This window comes from Bolinopsis microptera, chromosome 4 (genome assembly GCF_026151205.1).
Source record: "Bolinopsis microptera isolate Bmic1 chromosome 4, MBARI_Bmic_1.0, whole genome shotgun sequence".
Taxonomy (NCBI): Eukaryota; Metazoa; Ctenophora; class Tentaculata; order Lobata; family Bolinopsidae; genus Bolinopsis; species Bolinopsis microptera.
In genome coordinates this window covers 9,635,630-9,663,160 of record NC_087075.1, presented here as the reverse complement: position 1 = coordinate 9,663,160, position 27,531 = coordinate 9,635,630, and the positions used below count along the sequence as shown (strand labels likewise).

The window sequence follows — 27,531 nt, the reverse complement described above, 5'->3', positions numbered from 1 at the left end:
GAGATAATGGGGTGACTAAATTAAGATCAATATACATACAATATATACAATATATATATATAATATATGTATACATACGTCATACAATATATACAATATACTAGCTGGAGAGAATAAAGCATATTGGTCAGCTTTAAAGCTTTTAGAGTGTTCCTGTGAGCTGAGATATTAAAAGCTTTTGAACAATGCCTGGTAAGGGTAACATAATCTATAAACACGGTATATCTTTCTTGGAATTTGGTATACAGTCTAACCTCTTTATTGTAATAACGTACCTCGACATACCGTGCCTCTCTATAACATGCCTCTCTACAGACACCTGGGAATTGGGATCAAGTAAATCTTTATTATATACCGGGACGTATTTTGTCTGATTCTGTCGTCTAGAAACATAAATATTAAATAATACTTCAAACATTAAAGGCATTATAAGATTAGGGATTGTGAGAAATCTTTCAGGAATTTCAAATTATCCATAAATGAACAAAAATTCAGGAATAAGACGAACTCTTATCAAAATAATTTTTAGGAAATTCAAAAATTTCTAAATCATATTAATACCGGAACGGGAATTGGGTTAAAAATTCATTAACGACACAATTAACACCATTGAATTTGAACGGGTATAAGTTGTGAAATGAAAAAGATTCTCCCTCTTCAACAAGATATAGACGCCAGAATAAGAATCGGCCTGATTTTGTTCAATGATCGCTCTATAAACGATCAAAGTTAACTTTGTAATGACTTAAAAGCTTCAAAGTTACACGCTCTAATGTGATTGTGAGCTCAAAAGGTCAAATTGTAACAAGAAAACGATTTTACGTTGAAAAATTGGCAGTGTAGTAAAAAACTAGCGTAAAACCACAGCCATATGAGTGAGTCTGCACAGCTCTTCTTTAATCAAACACATCTCATAACAATAACAAGTAACATATCATATTAGATATCATCATACACGTGCAAAGAACTTACACAAAATATCGCTTGTACTACCCATGGTTTAGCTTAATGTTGTTGTAAACAGTAAACACCTTAGCCATGCAATCAATGCTTAAAACTAATGAGGATTTCCAATTACCATCCTCCTGTTTTGATGAGAAAGTGATAATCTCATTGAAAAAAGCGGCGGCCCATGCTGCTCATTTTATCGACGTTCATTATTTCATGATATCATTTATATCTTCGATTGGATCCGCATAGCCATATGTGCTGAACAGTGAGCAATCTATTTTATTCTTTATAGTGGGCCTTATAGGTATATCTTCTAATAGCTTTATATTATATAGCTATATCTTCTAATAGTGTTATATTATATTTATATGCAAGTGAGCTTTGATGGGATGTAAGTGTAATGGAAGGGGTCTCACTGCAAACGTTTGGTTTCTGTGGGTATTAATCAGGAGCTTGTTTTTCACATAACGTGCAATCTCATGTAATAAATATGAGTACTTTATTGGACGTTATTTGTCCAAAAATTGCGTGATCGGACATAGTTCTAAACAAAAATTAATATGAACGATTTAAGGCATTTCAAAAACCTAAAAGTCCGTCATTTTGTCATACGGAGGCCCGAGGCAGACTGCTCTCAGAAAAAATGAACGAGGAAGCCAAAGAAAACGATGTCAAAATGTGAGTTTTGCCAAAACTTGTTACTTATTTAGCATCATGTTTTTAAAAAATAACTAGTTTCTATTGAGCCAGAGGTATCAATTATTGTGAAACAATATAAATATTTTAAGTATAGATAACGAATTTTAAATGTTTAGGAAACAAGCACTAATTAAGTTAGCTCAAGTTGCACAACCACTATAGTTGCCCCACTTCCCCGGGATATATAACTATAGTAGTGTCATATCTCAGTCCAATACACACTGGACAGCCTCATGATTCTAATAGATAATACTTTGTAATAGTATCACTGTATTTTACATGCGATATGCTAAAAGATCCAGGTTACGTTTGGGGGTTAGAAATTAAATGTAGATCGGAAAGTTGATATAGGTTAAATAGACGTGCATCACATTGGAGCACCAAGTATTGGAGTGGACCTTCAATCTTTCAACGAAGGTTTAACTATGGATACGATTGATGAACACAGTTGATAAAACTAAAAGTATTTTCAATTTTTATTATCTGGTTTATTGGTCCAAATTCGTTTGTCCTTCGATGCGCACTATAGCGAGGTATTACTATTACTGTGATAAATTCCCACGTACCACTCAATTTCAAATTGTAAAACTACAAACGTGAAAATGTTTTGGGTTGCAAGACTCAACTTGTTGGTTTGAATGTCATGGTGTGGGAATACTTCAAACAAGTTTAGATAAATGATTTCTGTTGTAATAACAAAGTGCTCACATTTATGTCTGATTGATATTATCGCAGTCCCGAAATATAGTTAAATTGATACTTGATTGAAAGCTGGACGGTGCCAGGCGGTTCTAAAGTTCTAATGACCAATTAAAACATATAAAATAATAGTGAATGAATAATCTCTCTGTTCAGGGCACTGCACACATGGTTCATGTTTAGTATGAACTCACCCCAACACTTCATTAGCCTAAAATGAAATCAAACCAAAATATTGTGAAAACTATGAAGTTTTTTGTGCTCATATGGAGCGAAAACAAGAAAAGCTAGTGCAAGGTGGTATGCATAAACATTCACCATCTTTAAAAACCGCACACATACCACAGCCACAACACACATCATCACTCGATCGGCTTGTCTTTTAAGTGAATTGTCCCCGATCGTATGAAATGCAGTTTATACGCGGTTCCAATTTTCTTTTCTTCACCAGTTCATGAACCAGGAACCTGTCCTAAGATCGCTCTTCTGCGGAGCGATCTGGTCTCACATACACTTTGTTCAGAGTCGATGAGTGGCGCAGCTTCTTGACTTGACATAGCACTTGATGGACAGCGCTGTGACTTGATAACGAAACCTTGACTGGGCGCTTCGAATTCTCTTTACGAATCTTTCCTACTCTGGTAGTCTGGTAGCCTGCCGAGTAGGTTTTACTTTTAGTCCTATCTCCTGGAATACCTCCTGTACCCGCTCTGCCACATTCTCGCCCTTCTGTTCTGGCAGTCCAAATAATACAACGTTCCTGCTCCGATCCTCCTCCAGGATAACGGACTTGACAAATTTCTTCAGTGTAGCCGGATCTGCTGCAAACTATCAGTCTGGTAGACCATATCGTTCTCCGCAGCAGCTTCACTGTATGACTTGAACTGTTCTTTCAAGTTGCTCTCCCAGCCACTGAAGACTTGACCACAGGGGGGCGCCAAATCGTCGTTTGAATTTGGGACAATTTCGAAAACTTAACTAAAGGTACTAGCAAAACTGCGCGTTTTGCTCTAGATACACACTTTTTTAGAGATTTTACCGGCGTATTCTTTAAAATCACCTAATTTGTTCAATTTTAGGGAGGGGCACCATAAGGGGAGGGGGCGCCAACAGGGGGGCGCTTTTTTCGGCAGGGGGGCGCCAACAGGCAACGTTACGCCACTGCGTCGAGCTGCGTTTCCTTGTTGTCGATAATCTGCTCCTGTAATTGCTGATTACCCACGTCTGATTCTAGATTAGCCGGCTCTTGATGGAGCTCAGCTCAGCCTTTAGCTATTTAATTTTTTCCGCCTGAAACCTCACAAAGTGGAACGATTCAGAAAAAAAGCCAAAGTGTCCTTCATCGCATGTTTACACACTGCTGACGTCACGTCTACTGGAGCAGTGCACCCGACTTTTTCCATCGCTTTAGGTATCCAAGCAGAACATTTCCCGAGCAGATCCTCCAACTCCTTGTCGTTAACAGTAGCCATGGCTTAAACGCACACACAGTAATCTCGCTGTTAAACTAGGCGAGATAAGCAAGCTGATAAGAGACAACAAAATTACAAACGAATACAATTAAATTTGTGTGTGGCTTTACTGGATGCAATTAGTGTGTGGCTCTACTGTAGTCGGATCCCAACCCTTCTAAAAGGCTATTTCGTTAGCTTTTCGTGTTAAAAGCGATTTCTCGACGGTTATCACCTCTCTAGATGCTAAAAACATTTGGTCACTATTTCATTTTTGCAATAAATGCAATAGGGGCGTTTTCGGCCACACCCCTTTTTCAGGGTTTCACGGTCAATCGAATTTTTGTATTTCAGCCCAGGCACATCGTAGAGACTATTCCAATACACCAAAATGTGCCTAATAGCCATATTTATTTACAACTTATGAAGCAATATCTCAGTATATACCTTATAATGCTTATTTTCGGAAATGTGGCTGAAAAACGGAGTTTTGCCGAGCGAACAATGACAATATATACTCACAAGTGGGCTATTGGACTGTTAACTAAAAAGGTCCTAAAGACTCATGAGCAACATAGCATTTGTCACAAGATGCAAAATGACTCACTTTGTATCTAGAAACACCTAAAAAAACGGAGAATGATCTACTAAATTGGGCATTTCTCTTAATGGGCGCAGGCCAGCAGTATATTTGCGTCTTATACGAAAGGGACATTTTTCAAAAGTACGGTTTCTTAAGGTCAAAGGGTCAGTTGCTAACAGCAAATTGTTCGCAATTGCCGACTCATGCTCATCATATACTCAAGAACACTCAGTTTAGGATTGATTAGTAAATAACTACTGAATGATTTGTGAAAACTCCTAAAATTTTTCATTTGCACCAATTTAGCCAAAATTCAACTTCAAACTTTTAATTTATTCATGCCATGAAATCATGATAATATGTACCAAGAATACCGGAGCTAAAATAATTCGGCACTGGATCCGGGCCAGATTGTCGCTTGACCACTGGCCAGTGCCCCACTTTATAATTATAACTGACTTAACTGCCTCGCTGGATATTGCTCTGTAATCCCTGAATTGAGATCTGTTGGCCGCTGTTTAATTTAGCTAATTTCTTATAATACCGCAGTGGTTTGGTTCCCACTTCAGGATGACCCAATGTTTTGTTTTTCAGTCGCATAGATTTTCCCATCGTATGATAATGCGTGCCACTGCACGTCTGCACTCCCTCGTTTTTAATCAAGTGGTTACTGCACTGGCTAGCTCTTTTGTTATTACAGCTGCCACGAGATCTTATCTGGGGCACTAATACTAGAACATTAGAACTGTAATTCTAGAACCTCAGATTAAGATTACTTGGCATAAGACTAATTTGGCTGCCAGACAGTTGCGCCCAATCTAGATCTAGCTACCATGGAAAGATGACGAATCAAAACCAATTAAAAAACTGCTTGATCAAATACGACAGTTGCGCCCAATCGATATTGAAATCCTCCAATTATAATAAAAGTAATCTTTATTTAATCAAAAACCGTACGATCATAACGATAGACGCAAAGCTACGAAGAATGGTACAGATAGGACGGGATCGTTCATTGTTATCTTTACCCTAGCAAAAATTGAGTTATCGAGGATAATGTGCGATGAAATAGTGAATATATGCATTCTTCAGAGCGGACTGTAATATAGTATTCGTCCGAACTTTATTTTTGGATTTTGCGCATTTATTTAATTTGTAATTTTACTTCCTCCCAACCGAATGTTAATCCCACAAGTTGCAGGAGGGTCTGTGGCTTTATGCCAGAGCTTAGACGTAGCATCTTGGGTAGTGGGTGTCTTCCACGAACAGTTTATGGTGTTTTAAAAATGAATTGAGTACACATTTTTACCTATGTTGCATGATTTAGTTCACACTTAGATATTTAAGTGCGACTTTGGGAGTCAAACTTAACCTGCGCTTGGGTGCAACTGTCGTTTTGAGAATCTGACATGGCGAATCAGATCACGTTACTGATTGGAAACTTGTTAATGGCCTGTTAAGGTGTGGAAAACGGGCGTAGCTGTCGGTCAGTGGTAGGCCATTTTTTAGGTGTTTCTGGACACAAAGTGAGTCATTTTGCATCTTGTGACAAATGCTATGTTGCTCATGAGTCTTTAGGACATTAGCCTACTGATGCAATTAGTGTGTGGCTTTACTGTTGCAATTGGTGTGGCTTTACTTGTTGAGTGATTTAGGACGCTAAAAGAAAACACATTGGAATCACGATTGGAAAAGAAAGTTAAAAACTATTTCATGAAAAGTAAGTCCAAACTGCAAATACTCAAAACACAGAAACTAATTAATGTAATCTAAATCCATAATTGTCGAAGTATCTATCATCTGAATGACATCTACAATTTCTACTTTCAGTTATGTAAAATATAAAACATAAATATTAAATCGAATCTAACATTTTAGATACTTATTTGATTCAAAGGAAAATTTAATGAGGGCGTTATTTTCATTGATGATATTATAATAAAAGAAACTAAAATCATTTAGTGTAGAATGGAAATATTTTAACAGACTGACGACACCGCTAAAACTTACGTAAGGTTCAACAAAAAATATTTAAATTTTTTCATTGTCACATCCAATAATTTGAATTATAATTTTAAATTATTAGTATTTTAGTATTACCAAATAATCATACATCATTATAAATGGTTAAGGTTAAAATATCTTCATAACCAACTAAATATTGAACGCTGTTTGTGTCTCAGTATTTCTTGTTTGTGATCAAAATATTCTAAATCTATAAACGTAAACTGACAAATACAATTGTGTATCGTCTCAGGTGAATGAAAGGTTTTTAAACTGAACTAATCAGAGTCATTCTCACAAATCAAAGAGGGATAAACCATCATCATTAGATTAACTAATTAACTAATTAATTAGATTAATTAGATAAACTCTCACATCCCACCAGGAGTCCAACTCTCACAAATCAAAAGGAGATTTGCTGTCCCCAGAAGCGCCACTACCAGATTTAATCTGAAACGAGGCACTAGGATCACCCTGATCAGGACATGTCTTACCACCACTCTGGTTATCTGCTGGACATGTCACCACCACCTCAGCTCCTTGGATAATCCCCTCAAATGTTTGAACCTTCTCCCTGACCAGCTGTCCCTGCAGGTTCCTGGACAGGGTGATGGTCTTCCTCTTTTCCTCCTCTTCAGGTGTGGGCTGCTCATCTCTCCTCCGCAAGACGGGGCGTGTGTCAGGTACAAAGTCTTCGTAGATGTGGTCATCTTCAACCTCGTGGTCAGATTGGGGGATGTCAGAGTAGACTGGATCTTCTTGGTGGTAGTGGGGCTCTTTCTCCTTCACCTCGTTCAGGGAGATTGATACCTCCTGGGTTATATCTGATCACTTGTTAGTTTGATGCAAGCAACAGAAACAATATCAGCAGTTTTAATTATTAAGTTTTAAATAGTAACTTGATAATATGGACTAAATTGCCACATTGTTACATATTGATATAATTCATGCAGCTTAAATTGGAAATATTTGAAAGCCATTTATCATGCTTACAAATATTTCTGAAGACAGTATATGATATATCAACAAAAATACTTCAGGGATGAAAGAAATTGTGATTAAAAAATGACCAATTGGTTAGGAAAGGAAAGGAAAGGAAAGGAAAGGAAAGGAAAGGAAAGGAAAGGAAAGGAAAGGAAAGGAAAGGAAAGGAAAGGAAAGGAAAGGAAAGGAAAGGAAAGGAAAGGAAAGGAAAGGAAAGGAAAGGAAAGGAAAGGAAAGGAAAGGAAAGGAAAGGAAAGGAAAGGAAAGGAAAGGAAAGGAAAGGAAAGGAAAGGAAAGGAAAGGAAAGGAAAGGAAAGGAAAGGAAAGGAAAGGAAAGGAAAGGAAAGGAAAGGATGTAAAGCACTTCAGAATATAAAGTCATATGAAAATCGTTAATGATTAGATAACAAACATCAAGTGATCAGCGCCCAGCGGACAATCAAACATGTTGCAAATACTTGGTAATAGAAACGATTGTTTTTGGTTTAAAAACTTAAAAAGCCTTAAGCGCCTACTGAATTCAGTCAGGAAAATCAGTCATAAAATTGTCACCAAAATCATTTGCAACATTTAAAAGAACAGAATTCATTGATCGATATTTTCACATCCGAACCTTGATGCCTCATTTCCAGGCAAGCGTTTGTAGACATGGGAATTATCATCTACCTGCACATCGAAAAAGGTTTTCAAATCTTTATTTATACTACACCCTACCACGACTATGCGCCCCAAATTCAGGCACCCACCCTTGACCCCGGAGTCCTAAATATATGTCCACACCTATAAACGATCTCAAACAATCGCAATACCAGATAACTAAGTCGGGGAGGCGAATGATTATATGGCCAGCCTTTGCACATTAAAACTTGAGGGCCACATCGTCGATTGTGCTGTATAAGTCGGGTAAAGGTTGTTTCATTGTTAAAAAATGTTTTATATTATACAGTTTTGCTTTAGTTTAGGTTTAATCTCTGGCTACTAAGTGTCTAGGGATGTTAAATCTGAACATTCAATGCTTCCGTGCAAAATTAAAAGAGCATGTCACAAGCATGAATAATACATTAATACCGTTCAAAAACATCAGCCTTAATGTGACGGAACGTAATATTTTCGTTCTTTCAAAAATTAACATGCACGATGCACATTCGACATGCCATGGCGAACGGTTAAATAACAATCAACTCATTTTTTGTCACTATCACTAGCATTTATAACCACTGCATATACGAGTATACTCACATTGGAGTAAACATTAGCGAATTTGCCCGTGCCGTTCTTCTCAGTGTTTGGAACAGTCACACTGGTAGTGTTGGAGCTTGAGAGTGCGAGAGACGTGGTCTTGCTCGTGTTAGCACCGGTGTTGAACCTGAGTAATGTATTATCATTATTGTATACTAATCGCTATTTATCCCTTATATATATTGGCGACAGCTGCAGTGGAGACAACAGGTTTAAAGTGTTAAACCCATGATGGACGTTATAAAGAATGATTAGTTAGTATGCAAGTTTTAAGGATCATGCAATTGGTAGGTTTCGAGATTTAGGAAATGTAGAGTTGACAATATAAATGTGTTTTTTATCCGAACCACATTTCTGTTTTAAAACTAGCACTACAAGTTCTCACTCTCAAATACCACCTCTATCCCTCAGGAATGTTTTATCATAGTTACCTGTTCTGGGGTCTGGGGGCTCCTGAGTGAGAGGTTGAAAATCCGCTTGCGTCTGAAAGGTAATCAGTATGACTTTTAAAAATGTAAACTTTTTTATTAGTATATAAATAGTTTACAAAATATAATTATAATTGTCACATCGGTTGAGTTTACAAAGCCTCTTACGTTCCTAGGATTGGCTTGTAATTATACAAATTGACATTTCATTTACTATTATTACACTTTAATTAGAAAGAAGTATAACCAAGTTGACTATTCTCGCATTATTGCCGGTTACAGAATTAGTGAGTTACAGGAGCCAATATTAACGATTTTAACTGATTCAGTCTCTGTGGATCCCATGATTACACGGGTCATGGTAACACGGTTGCAAGTCTCATGAGGCCTCAGTAAACCCAGCAAATCTCATTGTTGAGAGAGTTACTGGTCACTGATTACTCGGTTACAGGTGAACAATGTGGCGCATGATACGGTTGGAAAAACACGAACAGATTCGTTGTTCAATATTAAACATGAATACTTTTAGAGTAAGTATTAATCTTGTGTGAGTGATATTATGTTGTCAGGAGATCGATCTGGAAAGAGACAAAATATTTCACAATCACAATGATAACTAATGTGTATTAATGCTGAATAGAAAGCCATGATAATTACTAATATGTACTAAACAATTCTAATGATGGTAAACTTACCTTTACTTGATTTACCAAAGCTAGTCTGAATAGTAGACCGCCATTTTGTCATCACGTCGTTCTTTGCAAAGCAGTATAAATAACATATGAGGACTCCCTGGAAATATAAAAGTAGAGATTTCCGGCCAAAGCTAAAGGAGCTTCTATAAAGAAAGCATAAGGTTTTGTTTTTGCAAGAACAGTATGAATTAAAATTAAACTTGCATATTCTATCAATATTACCAGAATTAAAGACGGATGATATAATAAGGCCTAATAAAATTGCATCGAAAAAATAATTAAAAAAAGAGAAATGTCTAACCTGTAAACTGTTACACAGAGCAAAGATAATGTTGATAGCGAAGCTAGCCTCTCCCAGAGCGAAGAATCCTAGTATCCACGACAACCCAATGAGGGTTGACACAGCAACAGCGGATCTGAGCCTGGCCAACCACTGGGTTCTGAGGTTGTATTGATTTGTTTGCAGGTTGTTTGGTTAAGGAGACACGAAGCGAGTGACGCGGCCACTTCATAACAATAGTATTGTTAATTTAATGTGTCATCTTGATATCTTTGATGCTTTCAAATGATAACATGATATCATGATCAAATTTTTTCTATTTAAAATAATGAATAATACTTGTTGATGGCGGTAGCACTCTTTTTGCTAGCAAACAGGACTCTCATAACCAGGATAAAGACCACGAAATTAGCACAGAGGATGAGGAGGAGGGGTAGCATAAATGCAGCCATCCTCGCTTGGTAATCCAACCAACACCTACGATTGTTTACTGTTACTGAGATATATATCATTTGGAACTGATTGTAAAGTTGTAATATTAGTAAAAGTACTGTTGGTGTCAGGTGACTCTTGAAGAAGTTAAGTTTGGAAGTTATTTTATCAAGATAGCATTTTAATTCTATATTTCTGGATTTTCGTACAGTTTTAACTTCAGCAGAATTGGACTGAACCCTGGACGTATGCTTTTGAAAGCTTAAATAAGAGGTTCAATCAAATCAAGGTTTATTATATGAATATCTTTATACAGTACAATCACAATATTTATTTGACATGCCAATAACATGAACATCTACTGGAATGATTCTTCGGAATTTCGCTGGATTGTACAACTTTCGTCTTGGTAGATTCCAAACACAAGGAAATTTTCCTTTTGGTTGGTAATATACTCAATGATGGGAGTATAGTGTATTGGCTATGCCCCGCTTACTAGTTTAGCTCTTTCTAGTCCCCTGCTACACGGCATGTAAACAGGGATTGGCTAGTTAGAGGCGGTCCGTGTAGGCCTTACATTGTGCTTTCAGCAATACTCATGAATAACTTTATGATAATATGAATATGATAATATGAATAACTTTAAAAAGCTTACACTACTCGAACTCCACTGGCTGGATTTTCCACTATGTATGCTCCATTATTACCCGCAAACTCGACTATCACCGTTATCAGAACAATAGTAAGAGGGGTAACTGAAAAATCAAATATATTTAAATTATCCAGATATCAGCCTATATAATTTTTAATTAAGTCCTGATGATGCATGAAAATATTTCACCACTGCAGATGACATGATGAATAACTTTGAAAAACTTTTCAATTCCCAATCGTCTGAATGCGGGAATTATTTTATTGTTATTGTGATATTCACTCTTTGTTTGGTGACCAAAAAGATAAAACAGAGAAAATACCCTCGTTAGTCGTTCCCTGATGAAAACACGGAAACATACCAAATGAGAAGACGGAGAACTTGAGGAACATCTTAGAGTAGCTATCGAAGACAACAACAAGTCGTAGATACAGGTTGATAGCTTCACACAGCATCCAGCAGAACGCTGACAGGAAGCAGAAGTGCACCAGGATCGAGAAGAAGTAGCAAACACCTGCGAGATTGTTGAGACTAGTGATATTGAGATAAGACACTAGTGATATTGAGATAAGGATGGGTCATGGGCACATATTAGGTGCGATGGGTGCGGGATCGCACAATTTACCGTTTTCCGCACACTTCCGCATAATTCATTGTTTTCCGCACATTTCCGTACATTTTGTAATTATCTGCATATTTCCGCATAATCTAGCATTTTCCGCGTAATTTCGCGTAATTTCGAAATTTTCGCGTTAAGATTTTTGAGTGTAAAAACCAAAATATGTTAAAAGTCGGGCCCTTTTATAGGACCGTGACCCAGGCCCTTTCGGGACCCTGACCCAGGCCCTTTCGGGACCCTGACCCAGGCCCTTTCGGGACCCTGACCCAGGCCCTTTCGGGACCGTGACCCAGGCCCTTTTGGAACTCATACCTAGGCCACGTGACCCAGTTACCACGTGATTCAGGCCCTTTCGGGACCCTGACCCAGGCCCTTTCGGGACCGTGACCCAGGCCCTTTTGGAACTCATGCTTAGGCCACGTGACCGAGGCCCTTTCGGGACCGTAACCCAGGCCCTTTCGGGACCGTTACCCAGGCCCTTTCGGTACCCTGACCCAGGCCCTTTTGGAACTCATGCTTAGGCCACGTGACCGAGGCCCTTTCGGGACCGTGACCCAGGCCCTTTCGGGACCGTTACCCAGGCCCTTTCGGTACCCTGACCCAGGCCCTTTTGGAAGTCATGCTTAGGCCAAGTGACCGAGGCCCTTTCGGGACCGTGACCCAGGCCCTTTCGGGACCGTTACCCAGTCACTTTCGGGACCGTGACCCAGGCCGTTATGGAACCCTCGTCGTTACCGTACTTCGATTATAGTGTATCAGTTATCATTCGTAACTTAACCACATCATCTGATTACTCTATATCACATCACAACGTCATGCACCGTTTCCTAAAGAAACGAAAAGCTACAGACAGTGACCCATCATCAAGCTCACCACACAAGAAACATAAGATACCTGATCAATGCCAACAAGCGTGTCACATATTTGCGATCACGCATGGGATCTGATCGACTCTATCAAGAGGCGTCTTCAAATAACTGTATCCTGATCTCTACCAGATCAAGTCACTGTTCTCAGATAACTGAATCTCAATATAGGTTCAACCATGGTCTTAGTAAAGAACTACACCCTCAGTAACACATAAACATACCTATTTTTGATAAGAGCGGCGGTTATACGTTTAGAATTTCCAAAGTCCTTGAGAAAATACAAAAGAAAACCGCACAATTCCCGCACAAATTTCGAAAAAATCGCCGCACATTTGCCGCATAATTGGTAAAAATTTACCGCACCTTACCGCACATTTTACCTTTATAGTCGGGTGCGGTACCGCATAATTTCGATTTTTTTACCGCACCTAATATGTGCCTCTGGGATGGGTTGTCTGCTAATTTCTTTGTTTATTTGTGAAATTATCTTATGGTGACCAATATTGGTGTTAAGCATGCATGCGTTTATCGGCTTTATCTACTTCGCCGATTTATCTAGGTCACCGTCAATGCAATCATACTTAGCTATTGATCAATGAATAATGAATATCAAAACAAGCAAACCTCACTAGTGGTTGAAAGTTGCTCAGTATTAAACACTATTGTATTATATCTAAAAACATAGCACATACCCTCATCTGCAACAAGATCAGGTCCAATAAGCAGGAAGATATAAGCAAGGAGGAGAGATACAGACAGTCCTATGTGTACTCTGTTGGTCAACACTGATCTTATCTGTCTGTTGAGATAGGGGGTTAGACTCTAACTTAGTTAGAGTTGTATTTACTAATCATAATGTTGAGATAGGGGGTTAGACTCTAACTTAGTTAGAGTTTTACTTACTAATCATAATGTTGAGATAGGGGGTTAGACTCTAACTTAGTTAGAGTTTTAGGGGGTTAGACTCTAACTTAGTTAGAGTCTTATTTACTTATCATAATGATAATCAAGGCCCGAAAATCTAATTTATTTATTAAAAAAATTGTAAATTAAAAAGAAGACTCGTGTCTAGTACTTACTTAAAAACAGCAAGTCCTATGATAGTGGCTAGTAGACCGATTATAGATAGAATACATCCTCCTATTGTTATTATCTGTAGTGTGAGCTCTTGTGCACCAGTGAACTGATGGGATGATGCTTTGTGAGAATAGAAAGCTACTATTAGAAAATTATAAATTATTGTTGAAGAGCTGAATCGAAACCACTCGATTGGAAAGTATAAAGTGGGTTATTCTCCTTGATGCTTTATTAAGAAAAATGAATCATTTTTAATTCCACTTTCTTTAATTGCAAAAGTTATTGAACAAATAAAACTTACATATGTATTGCTAGGATTGATGAGGATAGCAAAGTTGGTGAGATGGGATGCCTCGCACATAATAGTTGTGTCTGTCTTGTTTACAAATGTCATCCCCTCCGAGCTCCAACCTGAGTTATCAAAAAGTTAAACATCTAACGTGGAAATGGCTTTTAAGGATCTTAATTTCACGAAATCTATTTTCACGTACCTACAAATTATTTATGGTAGGGATCCCAGAGATACCGAGAGTGCTGGGGTAAAGTTTTAAAAAAATATATATTTTCAAGAATATTTCCACTTACTGCCGACTCCATCTTTCATGTCCCAATACTGACAAAGTGCGTTAGTATTTTCTCGGTCTTCATTCGTATAAAATGTCATAAGAACTCCTTTACCTTTTTCAAACTTTGTACTCTCTTCTCCGATACCTTTAAATATGTTATTTTTTCAGTTGTTTGGAAGTTTAACATAAGACTAAGAGAGTAAATAGCCAATATCTGACGATTTCATATTTTTGTGATATTGCGGGCACCTACCCATCCATGGACACTACAAATGAATTACCTAAGAAGCTAGTATATATATCATTTGGTACCTTAACCCTTAAACGATTAGCATCTCAAAGTAACACAAAAGTGAATAATAATTCTGTACCTGCACCAATAATCTGACCATCAAGATCAAAGTTCGTGTCCGAGACAAACAGAGTGCTGCTCTTTTGGTAGCTGGTGAACCAGACATTTTTACCATTTCCAACTTGATCCCTTTTGATTTTTATCACACTCCTTGGAGTTTTCTCATTCTCATTGTCACCCGTTGAGATGTCGATATTAGTTCCGTCGACTAGGGGAATATTAGTTAATTTTAATGACCCTTGCAAAGATTATTGCTGAAAGATTTTATGTTACCTTTGTTGGAGTAAAAATTCCGCAATATAGTGATATATTTTTCATACTATATTTTCAAGCAAAAATCGTCAGAATTGCGGCATGAAAAAAAGTCATTTGAAAAAATTACATCTGAAAAAAACTAATTATAACACTACAAATCTATTACATTTATTGAGAATTATGTAATATAACGTCATATCCTGTCCAAACCCAGGACACATAACATGAAGAATTCGTTGTAACTTTGTATGTAAAGCATTAATAAGAAAGTCTCACCATCATCTTGAAAACTAGCGGTTATATCTCCAGATCCCTCCGCCCCTTCACTACTTGACGAAACTGCAGGAGGTTTAAACGCAGCCACACTCACTGACTTGGTCTTGGAAACAAACTTCACGTTCTCTGGTAGTTCTACCTTTGCTGCTAGATTTGCTACTGACTCTACAATCCTGGTGTAGTATGTTCTAGCACGGTTTAGTACAGACGAATCTTTTGATCTAACTATCACAACTTTCAAATGTTAACTCTAAAGTTATGATTTAAATGATGTAATAAAATTAATGGGTGAATAAAAATGTAGGTAAGTCATACCTGTTATTAGGCTGGAAAGCAATCGTTTTGTGGAAATATTGATCATCCGATAAATGTTAAGATTTCTTAATTGAAAAGGCATCATTCTTAGGGTCATATTAACTAGTTACTTATAAGTTAACTGTATTTGGGAGCTCAGCAATTACAAATAATTCGTTCCAGAGATCAGAAACTTACTTGGCTGCAGTTTTTGCTTCTTCTGCCTTATCCTTTGATTTCTCTCCTTCACTATTCAAGTTAATAGTGTTTGCAACTTCAACAACAGTTGTCATGGTAGCATCACTAATCTTCACGTCGGATGATGCTGAAAGTTGTTCTAAGGCATCAGAAGCTATTATCATCGTATCCAAAGACACTTCCTCTTTCTCTTGTACCACCTGTAGTAAGCTTTCGTTAATAACAAAATATCATCGCTACACAAACAAATTACCCAAAACATTGTTCCATCAACAACATAATATTATTATTACATTAATCAATTGCCCAAACAGAATTGACATGCGATGAACAAGTTTATTATCAACAGTCTTTGACTTCTGATAAACTTGAGTCATTCATATCCATCCAAATCTGTGAATAGTATTTACCAGCTGGCAGCTCAGAAAGGAAATTCCGCCACAACCTACGAAACATCAAATCTTTATTACTGACCTGGTTGATAGTATTAGTGAACTCGTCAACGTTTTCCTCGGTGATATCAGTGATATCGTTAAAATACTCCTTTGCTTCCGCTGAACTGATGGTGTACTTAACAGCACAGGCTGAGGTGTCACGCTCACTAGACCATCCATTTGGTTCACATGTTCGTGTTGCAAGACCGATCTTTTTGTAGTCAGCTGCGTTCCCATATTGGCCTGTAAATAAAATACAATGGTGACCATCTAGAAGCAGTTATACGCCTTCAGAGATAACGTACAGCGCTTAGAAATAAAAAATAATTAAAATAATAAGAAGACTTCCGTTATCCCAAAAACCATTTTATAAAAACTAAATTCATTAAGCTGGCTCAACAAAGAGCGTTTGAAGAATACCACCATGTCTTACTACACCCACCATTTACCATTGTCTTACTATACACTATACAGCTATACAATATACATGACCTGTTAAAACACTTAAAACAACTTACAAGTGGTAGACACAACACCAGTTTGTAAAGTAGCAGGCCAGACAAGGGCACCCTTATCCTCTAATAGCTCATTCTCACTGGGACACGATATTGTAGTCGCATCGTCAGGTGTCCAGTAGGTTATACTTTCAATATAACCTGAATTTGGGTGGTAATCTTAAGTCCTCTTCATATAATTAACGGTTATAATCACCTTATATCATATTTCCATCGATTCATTCCGTAGTTTAGATTTGAATTATTAAACAATTTTTCAATTTTAAGTAAACTTTAATTCGCATAGTTAATTGATATAATTTATGTAATCAACATAGTTTGATTAACATAGTTTTTACGTACCATCTAAAGGAGCATAGTCGGAGGGAGATAAAACATTTGTGATACAGATCTTATTTCCTACTGGAAACACGTTTTCTGCTGTTGATTTCCCTGGAGTTCCTGAGCTAACCTGGCAAGTGATCAACCATTAGTTCGAGCAAATTTTATAAATGTGGTAAGATACGTTGTAAGCTGTTTTAGAGTTATCATTACAACTATAACTTGGAATAGAACACATCGATCAATTATAAAATTACAGTTGTTAAATCATAACATGGAAAGTTTTCTGAAGTTTTATACATCATAATATTATATGAGACAAGAAAAATGCCATCTTAGGACTCCTCAGAGAGTTAGGACTCCTCAATAGATGTAATAGATTTGAAGTTTTATAATAACCGTTACTCACGGAGAGGGTGCTACTCACACAGAGTGTTACAGTATTACAGTGTTACAGTGTTACAGTGTTACAGTATTACAGTATTACAGTATTACAGTGTTACAGTGCTACAGTGTTACAGTGTTACAGTGTTACAGTGTTACAGTGTTACAGTATTACAGTATTACAGTATTACAGTATTACAGTGTTACAGTGCTACTCACGGAGAGGGTTTGCTGTCCCACTTGTAGCGTTGTCAGACCAGTGCTGTGAGCAGAAACGTCCACATTGTAAGCGGTGTCGTCTTTTAAGGATCTACCAGAGAAGCACAGCGTAGATAGGGGGTGCAGTTTGATGTTTCCTGAGATGATGGATACATTTTTATTGTTAAGTTTCTGATTTATAATGATATAATCAACTTTACTTTTAATTTCCATCAGTATATATATATTCATCACTAAAAGCAGAATGCCAGGAGGCGACCAGTAATCAGAACAATATAAAATATTTGCTGTTGGTTTACCAGATGTGATTCGTTTTAATTTTATCAGGTTTCCTATTTTATGTATTTACATATTAGAGCAGAACAAGAGATGTATAAGACATCTTCCTGCACCTACCTCTTTCATTGAGCCGTCTAACAGAATAAGTCATATCCTTCCTTTCAATATTAACAGTCACTCCATCCTCAGTTGAGGTCGCCCATTTTGAAATTGAGCCCGGTTCGACGTAGTAGAGGGAGTAGTTTATTCGGATACTGTTTTTGGAGACTTCAATTACGGAATCTTCTTCACTCAAGCTTCCTTCTTCATCTTGCCGCTTACGTCTTTGAGGGCCCTGGATGATTTAATGTAAACCCCTTTTTGGCTTGTGCATCGAGAAATTTACAAAGACATCAATATTCAAAGCAAAATGGCTATAATCTTAAACAGGAATTTGAATTCGACTACCTTAATTCAAACTTCACTTATCAGCTTATCCATTTGAAATGAGGGTCTGTTTTTTATAATTAACATAGCTCATTTTTTTCGGCTATTAGCATTATCCCTAAAATGGTTTATCTTTAACAAAAACGTTTCAAACAGACCTGATCACCACACGTTTCCGCAGTTTCCACGAAACTGGAATACATCACATGATTAATGGATCCAGCAATAATCTCTTCAAACGTTAACCAAGCCTCAGCCTTGCTGACACTATCACATATCATCCTCTCAGAAGTCTTTTGTAGCATGAGCGGGTTGAAAAACCTATTCCAAATAACCAAGTTATTGATCTGACCAGACCAGCGACGTTCTGTGTCCACTAAGAAGGCCGGTTTGGTTTTTATCCCAGCCCCAACAACCATTATACCGGAGGTGGGCAGGTTGATTTTCCTGCTGCTTGCATCTGAAATTACGATTGCTAATATGTATTTACCTTTTCTTCTTACATAGTCATTATATAAAAATGTAAATAAATACTTTTGAAGGGTATTGACCAATAACCAAGTATTCATGTTGCTAATCAATGAAATACTCACAGGTGTTTTTGCCGACAATCAGTTTCCCATTAACAGCTAGATCTATCCTTCCTGTTATTTTCTCCCATCTAAGACAGAAGTAGGTTCCAATTTTAGTAGCGTCCAGGTCAAAGTACTCAGGAAACCCAGCTATGTAGACAGTCAGATAGATGCGCAAGTTGATCGTTTCTGAGGGTAAGTGCTGTCAACATACTTTATCTCATAGATATAGACTACTACTACTACTACTACTATGTGACTATGTCGGGACTAAGTCCGATCTACGCCAGATAACCCCCTCCATATATCCCTGTCCCGCATCAGGGTTCGCAGTTCCTCTTTAAAGTTTGGCCCAACTTCCTTCAGTAACATAGACAAGTAGCTATATAGATATACAACTTTTTGAAATATTTAGTTACAGATATGCAAAAAAAATTGTTTTCCTTGATAAATCTTACCGGTTGCTATGTAAATGTCTTGTCCAGATATAGAGGAAAGACCACTATACTGAAGTAAAACTCCACTTCCAGAGGCGGCCCAGCACATAGTGAGCTTGTTTAATACTGACGTTTTTTCTATTTTTAACTGCGAGTATCCAGAGTCGAGTCCTAACTTCAACGCCTTTTGTGCGCCTGCAATTAAGTGATTGAAAGATTGAAGACTTTAATCGGTTCAGTGAATCAATGAAAAAAAACATAAAATAATGGCCCCTGCTCCACAATTCACAGCTGTGTATACCGGGATGGTCAACTGGAAACTGTCAGTGATGAACTGTTATCAAAGTATCAAGTGCTACAGGAACATTTATAGCCAACAGCTATTAACTATATTCATCATATGAAAGAAACCCCGGAATTTCAAATAAACTGAAAGCTTGGTCAACAGCTGATAGATACTTGACAATAAAGACTTACGACCACTGTTAGATTCACCAACATCACAGAGCAATGTTCCCTTGTCAGATAGTGTATCCTCCTCCACCTCCCAACTGCCATCTCTGTTAAGGTGGACTGGTCGGTTACCCTCCGCAGTATTGATAGCTGCTGTCCAGTTCGTGTAGGTCATCTTATCTTCATTTGCCCAAACATTATCAGTTTCAGCCATTAGATCTTCAAGATAAGCTTTGGTCGTACAAGTGGACGTCGTGCAACTGAGTGATTTAATGGGTTAAAGTTTTAAACAAATGTCCGCTGAAATATCATTTTAAGATCTAGGAATTATAGTGTAAGATCAAAAACAAAAGAGTTCTTTTGAGCTACTGTATAGCGCCTCTTACTCTTGAATGAATGCATTTGCTGAGGATATAGCTTGGACACCCAGACGATTATTATATTCGTTTACTATAGTAGATCTGGTGCATTGTGTATCACCATTAGTATTTCTAGCCAACGCCACTGTCTCTGAAGGGAAAGTAGTGTTATTTATAAGAGGGGGAAGCATACATCAGTGTTAAGTGTTTTCAGAAGTTACAATTATGTCGAAGTTGATATTGCAGAAACTCTGAAAACATATACGAATTTTCACCGATATCGCAATTATCTAGGTAACCTAGGCATCAGAAAATTATAACAAAAGAAAATTTCAAAGTTCTTGTTGGTAGGTTAGCTCACCTGATTTAAAATATTGACACTCTTCCTCTTGGTTACTGTCGTCACAGTAACTGTCACTCTCACTCTCACAGTGGTTGGTGATTGTTTTTCCACTGTCACACAAGTATGTGGTCACAAGGTCTACTTTACCGGTGGGGGTTGCTGTCTCTGGGGAATTTGGGGTGTGACTATACAGCCTAACAGAGCTTTGATTCTTTAACAATATTGTTTAGCAAATAATTTAAGGTGCTGACGAAATTTTGCACTTCTGATGCGATGAAGATTTATTAATATATTCTAATACTCAGTTGTTGCCTGTTTGTGGGCAAATTGAAATTGTTGTTTAACTGAACAAAAAAACAGGAAGCTGATAATTACCTGCACACATTGAAGATAGAACCACATAACTCATTTGCTCGCCACTACTCATTGCTTTAAGGAAGGTAACGAGAAAGTGATGGTCCATGAACAGGTCTGCTGCAGCTGGGTAGCCTTCCTGACCACACATGGTAATGTACTGAACCATCTCTGTAGCTGTCAATACCTGAAAAGTTTCATAATTAGTTGTATAGTGCATATAGTGCATATAGTGCATATAGTGCATGTAGAGATATAGTACATAATATAGTGTATATAGTGCATATAGTGATAATGCTATATAGCTATATATATATATTATATAGCTATATAGAATATGTTGTAAATTATAGCGTATATCTAAGTTGCATGATAATATTTTCAAAGATTTATTTCTCCAATTTATCAATAATTATTAGTTTCTGTATACATTTTATTGGTTTTTACTTTTTTAGTAACTTCCTGTTTTTTTCAGTATTTACTGAATAGAGAAACTTCTTTCTATTTCAATTAATTTCCTATCATTACACAAGACGAAAACTTGCTGTACTTATAGTTTACCTTATTGTAGACTATAATGTTTTTAATGTTGTTCCCTTCGTTCATGATCCATTCCTGTACGCTTGTATCAACATCGACATCTGATCCGTCCTTCACGAATGTAGAACCGTAGATATACGTCTAGAAATGAACGAGTTTCATGTCATTTCAGAACATTAAAAAGTCGTAGTGAACTGTCCTTAGGGGAACACATTAACGAACAATTGTCAGAAAAACAATTTATTATTCTTGATAGCAACATAAACCAAATCTTAAAAGTAAAAAAATAGGAGAACCAGATCCGTCTAAAAACCGAATCAAGAGACAACCTAAACATAACTTACCGTGACTTTCAAATTCTGAACGACTACACAATAATGTCCTTTCTTGTTAATCTCCAATCCTTGGCTTACATCGTTTTTCATTGAGGCAGACATTCCTATCTGGCCGAAAGTAAAAAAACAAACTGTATGGTCCTCGAGCGGAGAGGGAAACTTAATTGCTTGTATTTCTGGTCTCAAAGCCATCTTTGAATATGCTGAAAATATAATTGTGAGCAAAATTGTGAGAAAAAATTGTTAATAACGTCGGGGAGTTAACTAAACAAATACCATTTTAAACTTTCAAACATCTCCAATGACAGTTAAACGGTTAAAATATAACTAATCACAAAATAAAAGAAAATAAAAGAGTCAAACCTCCTCTGGTAGAACATCCTTTCTCATCAGAAAAGTCATCGCATTCAGGTTCACCATTACAACGTGTTTTTTGTGGAGAACATTCAGCTGAAATATAAATATTTAAAAAAATGAAAAAATAAATAAACAAAAGAGAGAACGGTCAACTGAAATGTTTCTTTTAAATTCAAGTAAAGAATAAGCTAAACATAGTATAAATCTAATTATATACTGTGTCTAACAGCTCTTTATTCATAAACAAGATCTTTTTAACTCACTTGAAACGGTAATCTTAAAGCTGACGTCGAATTCTTTTATCTCAGAGCCAGAAGAATCATAAATGAGATCAACTTTATCAGGGTTCAAGGTGTAAGATTTTCCTCTGATCTCAAAACCATCATTCTCTGTGAAGTTCGTAACCGTGGGATCTTGCTCACCGTAGTCTGAAAACAAGAAAAGTGGAAACTAAATATTTGGTAAAGGCGTCCAATTTCCAAAAATAGGAGTTTTCATAGTATCATGTATGTCACCACCAAGATTATTAACCTCTATAAAGCCTCACATTGCGACAGAAAATTCTAAATCGCATGATATATTATATATAACAAGCGCACAGACTACATTTGAGCATCAATCAAATGTTTAACGTGCCTATGTAGTATGCTATACAAGCCACATAATGAGATAGCGAGCACACCCCAGCACCAGTGAACGGTTTTCCTATGACGACAGAATGCAATACAACTTGTTTTGAAATTAATAAATTGACGTCAGAGTTCAGACGTGTAGTGGTACAAGTTTCAAAACACACAAATTAGTGTACAAGAATTCATCATAAATATTTCTAATTACTTATAATTTTGAACAAGTGAATTACATGTATTTAAAAATTCAAAAACTGACCTGTGGTCCCTTGGGAGATGCTATAACGTAAATACTCCATCATTTTCTCAAGATCTGGTAGCAGTTCCACTATCTTGGAGAACTCGTTACTTCCGAATTTCAGACTCCCTTCTATGTTGTCAGTAAGCCTTATCTTTTCTACTTTTGTCGGTACTGTAATAGTATTGTTATTATCTAGTTTGGTAGCAATATGACAGTGTAAGATCTGGAGAGTTAACCCATTAGGGACGATAGGGTCGTTTACGACCCACCTTTTCTAGAGGCTATAGAGGACAAACCATAATACTAAACGCAACGAATCTTTCGCACATATGCTCAAAATTTATTGGGCTACATTATTGACTTTCCAGTCGAGACCCAATTAATTACTAACAACTAAATAATTAGGCTAATTAGTCGTCATAATTGGAAAATATTTCACTTTACTTCTTGCCTTGATTGGGACATTAAAACTTTATGTAGGCTTATTTTGTTGAGGACAAAATAGTTGCGGGCAACGATTTCCTTGAGACATATGAAAAGCCCGTGATAATCAGATGTTCACAAACAGAGCTAGACGCTGTTTACTAACTGCGGTCGCATACGACCCACTCGTCCGGGTCGCAAACGACCCATCACGGTTTTTCGGCTTTAACTTCTGAAACAAAGACGTTAGGATAAAATAAAAACTGTAGCATAAGTTAAAAACATATGGTCAATACTGTGTAACTCTAACCTTTTAAAAATAAAGAATTTGGGTCATTAACGACCCACTCGGCTCACTTGCTTATTACTACATATGTCCATGTAACTTTTTGAATTCAGCCTAAAGCATGACATCATAAGTTCAAAATCGCCTCTCAGCAAGTGATAATCATCATAAACTGCGAAAAATCGGTTAAATGGGTCATTAGCGACCCACTAGGACCACAAAATTGATTAATTAAATATAATGTTGTCAAACTTTTACAAATATTAGTATAAAAACATGTTATATCTTGGTCATTACTCCTGTACGTTGATTTAACTTTTAAAATCGATCAACTGGGTCAATAACGACCCACTCGGAAGTTGAACCACCTCATCAATTATTATCAGTATCATGCTGTTCCACCATCAAGAAAGACACTCGTAGGTCTTAATTCCACGCAAACCACGGGTGGCTGACTACTAGCCCTTCTGAGATCCAGGGCCAACTGAAGGGCCGTCATCACTCATCAAAGAGCTGCGAGAATAACACTACTGCATATGCCTGGAGTTGCGTCCTGACTATAATACTATGGTGCGTGGAAATCTGTACCGAAAGGACCGTGGCCGTGCCGCAAAAGAAAAGGAATCGGCCCTCGTTCCTAACTTGCTAGGTAATAGCCATGCTGTTGTTGTTGCTTATTAGATTCTGTTACCTTTTTCGTCAATTTCGAATCTTGGTAAACGACCTGCTACAACCCACCGCTTGAGACCCAGGGTCCCACGGTGATCAGATCATGTCACTCAAGAAAAATCCCCTGAACGAAGTATACGAGATATCATGTAACCTTGGGTAAATACTGAAAGACGAGTGGTCAAATTGCATATTCTAATCCAACATGCCAATATGTTTTTTTCATTCCTAGAAAGTACGAGAATAACTAAACAACTGCTGCATTCAGATGGCTACATCTACAGCTCTGTGAAGAAGGACAAGGAAAAAGCCCCCCCCCCCCCCCCATTTGGCTGGCGGTGCTGCAACCTGCAATCTCTCAGACAACTACCTCGTTTTGGGTAACAAACCCCGCAACAACGAGGCAGCTTTCAAAACGAAAACAAGTATTACGTAATCGGCCGAGAGGGAGGGGAGTTTCCAAATGATTAAGCTTGTGTAATTTTGACATAATAGCTATGTGGTGGGGGGGGGGGCGTAAAAATTGTCCAATAAGTGATTACGTAATATATGAACGGCCCCTAAGAAGTAAAGAAAGGGAGCTGCGAAGAGAGTAGATGCAGCCATCTGAAATCTGAATCCAGCAGTTGTATAGTTCTTCTTGGACGTTCTAGGAATCGGGAAAAGATAGGCATGTTGTTTGCTGTCTCACGACATTACGGTCGTGTACTAACAGCTGATAAACTCACCTACCTATCAATCCAATTCTGCCCATTATTCGTCAGTCATTGGGTGACGTGATCTGCAGATTACCGTGAGACTCCAGATCTCAGAAGGGCTAGTAGTCAGCCACCCGTGGTTTGCGTGGAATTAAGACCTACGAGTGTCTTTCTTGATGGTAGAACAACATGATACTGATAATTAATGTCGTGGTTCAACTTCCGAGTGGGTCGTTATTGACCCAGTTGATCGATTTTAAAATTTAAATCAACGTACAGGAGTAATGACCAAGATATAACATGTTTTTATACTAATATTTGTAAAAGTTTGACAACATTATATTTAATTAATCAATTTTGTGGTCTTAGTGGGTCGCTAATGACCCATTTAACCGATTTTTCGCAGTTTATGATGATTATCACTTGCTGAGAGGCGATTTTGAACTTATGATGTCATGCTTTAGGCTGAATTCAAGAAGTTACATGGACATATGTAGTAATAAGCAAGTGAGCCGAGTGGGTCGTTAATGACCCAAATTCTTTATTTTTAAAAAGTTAGAGTCACACAGTATTGACCATATGTTTTTAACTTATGCTTTTTATTTTATTTTATCCTAACGTCTTTGTTTCAGAAGTTAAAGCCGAAAAACCGTGATGGGTCGTTTGCGACCCGGACGAGTGGGTCGTATGCGACCATAGCTGTATCTTTTAAAGTAAACGAGATACAGATTAGCTTTTTTGGATATCTCATTTTTGCTGTAAAGTGACCTAGTGTGTTAAACGGCATCAAAATCGGCAAACTTTAAAACTCGTCGTCCCTAATGGGTTAAAGGAAATTTGAAAAAAACATATGCTTAGATATGACCCTAAACCCTTTGCACTATTTGCCTTGAAAGCCAAACTTTGCAAATCTAACCGAGTTGGCTATCATGAAATTATTAATCTAAATGGGAAGACAAATTACAATTACAGCATATTCTGATATTCTTGAACCCTGATTAAACTAACCAGCCACAATGAGAACAGAGAAGCAACTAGCAGGTTCTTTAATAGTCTCATGGTTCATCTTATAGACTCCAGCATCTCCAGCTTCTACTGAGGTCTTGATGAAGGAGTATACGTTGTTTACTCCTGTGAACAGATCTCCTTCAACCAGGACACCATCCCTGGAAATTATTATAGAGACTGGTTGTAATTGGAATTATAATTTCTCAAATGAATATACTTTGAACCTTCGTTCTGAATTAGAATTCGAATTTATATTAGATGAGGTGTTTGATATGTATACCTAAATTATGATGAATAATCTTACTTGGTGATGTTGACAAGATTTGAGTCCGGAAGTGTAAAAGTGATGTTGAGTCCCTTCCCTTCGCTTAGAAATATTCCTTTACTGGCTGCCGTGCATTGGTCTGGGGATACAAATCAATTAATTGTTTTTACTTTACTCAAGTATTGTCATCTCAACCTCATCTCAGGAAATGTTTGGCATGTATTTGGAGCTGAAAATCTTGTTGTAGGGTATCGTTAGATCCCAACTATGAACTATACAATACTATACATTTTCTGAGACAGGTGATTGTAATTTCAATACATAATACAATGTAAAAAGGAAATGTAAATAGAAAAGCTGACTTTACCTTGGAGATCTGTTAAAGTTTGGGTGATGTTGGTGGGTGTTCGATGAAGGTAATCATAGTATAAATAATAATATTCTATATCTTATTCATAGTATGTTATGAGCTTTATTTAATAGTTTAATAATTGTAGATACGATAAGGAGCAAAATCAAATGCGATTTAAGCTCCATTTACGCTTTGTAGCTTCAAAAGGATACATCATCAACGTATCATCTCGTTTTTATCGGTTCAAAAGGATACCAATACTCGTAACAAATTCCTTTATCTTCTTTACAGAAGCCATACTGTATGTTCCTTACCATCCTCTTCAAAATAATAATGAATAATTATTACTCGTCGTGTTAGCTGGACACTTCGGCAACAAACTTTAGAATGACTTTCAGTAAATTTTAACGTGACGTTAAAAAATTATAACACAACAGAACCAAGTTTATAGTCTTGGGTAAAATAGTGCAACTAAATAAGAATAACGAACATCATTTAACTTTTAAGTGTCAACGATGTAGCCTACTGAAGAGTAAACGACTTGATAACTAAAATATCATTAACCTATATAACACCTCGCACGGTGAGTAAAGTACAACAATGTGCAGATGAAAAAACAATAAAAGCTCTGATAACAGCGCGACGGTAAGGTTTAAAGCATTTAACAAAAAAAGTTTTAAAAGATTCAAAATTTAAAAACTGAACTTCATTTTGTGACGTCCATCTTCATTGTTTGTCTACCACAGTATTAATTTAACTGGAAACGTAAAGAACCACCACCACAAAGCAAAAAAAATATTCTTCTGTGTCTTTCCTCTTTATAGCTAATGTGAGGCAGTGCACGATACGAGCCACACAGCTACAATATTGTGAACTAATGCTTGCCAATTCTTGGTCACTGATATTATTGAATTATTGAGAATTGTATGCATTCTAAATTCTTTCGAGTACAAGTAATACTTTTAATCTATCTTGTATGGTATTAAATGGAAATTTGTTAATAAATAAGTTCTCAGAAATGAAATGATA

General features: G+C 37.1%; 2 protein-coding genes across 2 annotated transcripts in view; both read right to left on the bottom strand.

Annotated features, from left to right (window-relative positions):
* Window positions 1-296, bottom strand: part of LOC134814053 (neo-calmodulin-like) — a 69,025-nt gene extending 68,729 nt beyond the window's left edge. The window contains exon 1 of the mRNA XM_063822046.1: window positions 276-296. The gene's annotated coding sequence lies outside the window, so the exon portion shown is untranslated. The remainder of the gene's footprint in view (window positions 1-275) is intronic.
* A 5,767-nt stretch (window positions 297-6,063) lies between these two features.
* Window positions 6,064-27,531, bottom strand: part of LOC134813781 (uncharacterized) — a 44,922-nt gene continuing 23,454 nt past the window's right edge. Inside the window, exons 6-39 of the mRNA XM_063821661.1 lie at window positions 26,190-26,289; window positions 25,886-26,043; window positions 22,820-22,972; window positions 22,195-22,359; window positions 21,938-22,024; window positions 21,584-21,777; window positions 21,261-21,380; window positions 20,721-20,886; window positions 20,364-20,510; window positions 20,030-20,153; window positions 19,668-19,903; window positions 19,212-19,385; window positions 18,775-18,942; window positions 18,340-18,641; window positions 17,873-18,089; window positions 17,477-17,613; window positions 16,895-17,003; window positions 16,556-16,693; window positions 16,078-16,280; window positions 15,604-15,803; window positions 15,112-15,284; window positions 14,600-14,788; window positions 14,248-14,373; window positions 13,964-14,073; window positions 13,665-13,768; window positions 13,278-13,384; window positions 11,459-11,611; window positions 11,101-11,200; window positions 10,353-10,490; window positions 10,035-10,173; window positions 9,734-9,830; window positions 9,042-9,093; window positions 8,611-8,737; window positions 6,064-7,200 (exon numbers count right to left, since the gene is read on the bottom strand). Of these exons, the coding sequence (XP_063677731.1) occupies window positions 6,784-7,200; window positions 8,611-8,737; window positions 9,042-9,093; window positions 9,734-9,830; window positions 10,035-10,173; window positions 10,353-10,490; window positions 11,101-11,200; window positions 11,459-11,611; window positions 13,278-13,384; window positions 13,665-13,768; window positions 13,964-14,073; window positions 14,248-14,373; window positions 14,600-14,788; window positions 15,112-15,284; window positions 15,604-15,803; window positions 16,078-16,280; window positions 16,556-16,693; window positions 16,895-17,003; window positions 17,477-17,613; window positions 17,873-18,089; window positions 18,340-18,641; window positions 18,775-18,942; window positions 19,212-19,385; window positions 19,668-19,903; window positions 20,030-20,153; window positions 20,364-20,510; window positions 20,721-20,886; window positions 21,261-21,380; window positions 21,584-21,777; window positions 21,938-22,024; window positions 22,195-22,359; window positions 22,820-22,972; window positions 25,886-26,043; window positions 26,190-26,289 (5,330 nt within the window). The 3' untranslated portion in view covers window positions 6,064-6,783. The remainder of the gene's footprint in view (window positions 7,201-8,610; window positions 8,738-9,041; window positions 9,094-9,733; window positions 9,831-10,034; window positions 10,174-10,352; window positions 10,491-11,100; window positions 11,201-11,458; window positions 11,612-13,277; window positions 13,385-13,664; window positions 13,769-13,963; window positions 14,074-14,247; window positions 14,374-14,599; window positions 14,789-15,111; window positions 15,285-15,603; window positions 15,804-16,077; window positions 16,281-16,555; window positions 16,694-16,894; window positions 17,004-17,476; window positions 17,614-17,872; window positions 18,090-18,339; window positions 18,642-18,774; window positions 18,943-19,211; window positions 19,386-19,667; window positions 19,904-20,029; window positions 20,154-20,363; window positions 20,511-20,720; window positions 20,887-21,260; window positions 21,381-21,583; window positions 21,778-21,937; window positions 22,025-22,194; window positions 22,360-22,819; window positions 22,973-25,885; window positions 26,044-26,189; window positions 26,290-27,531) is intronic.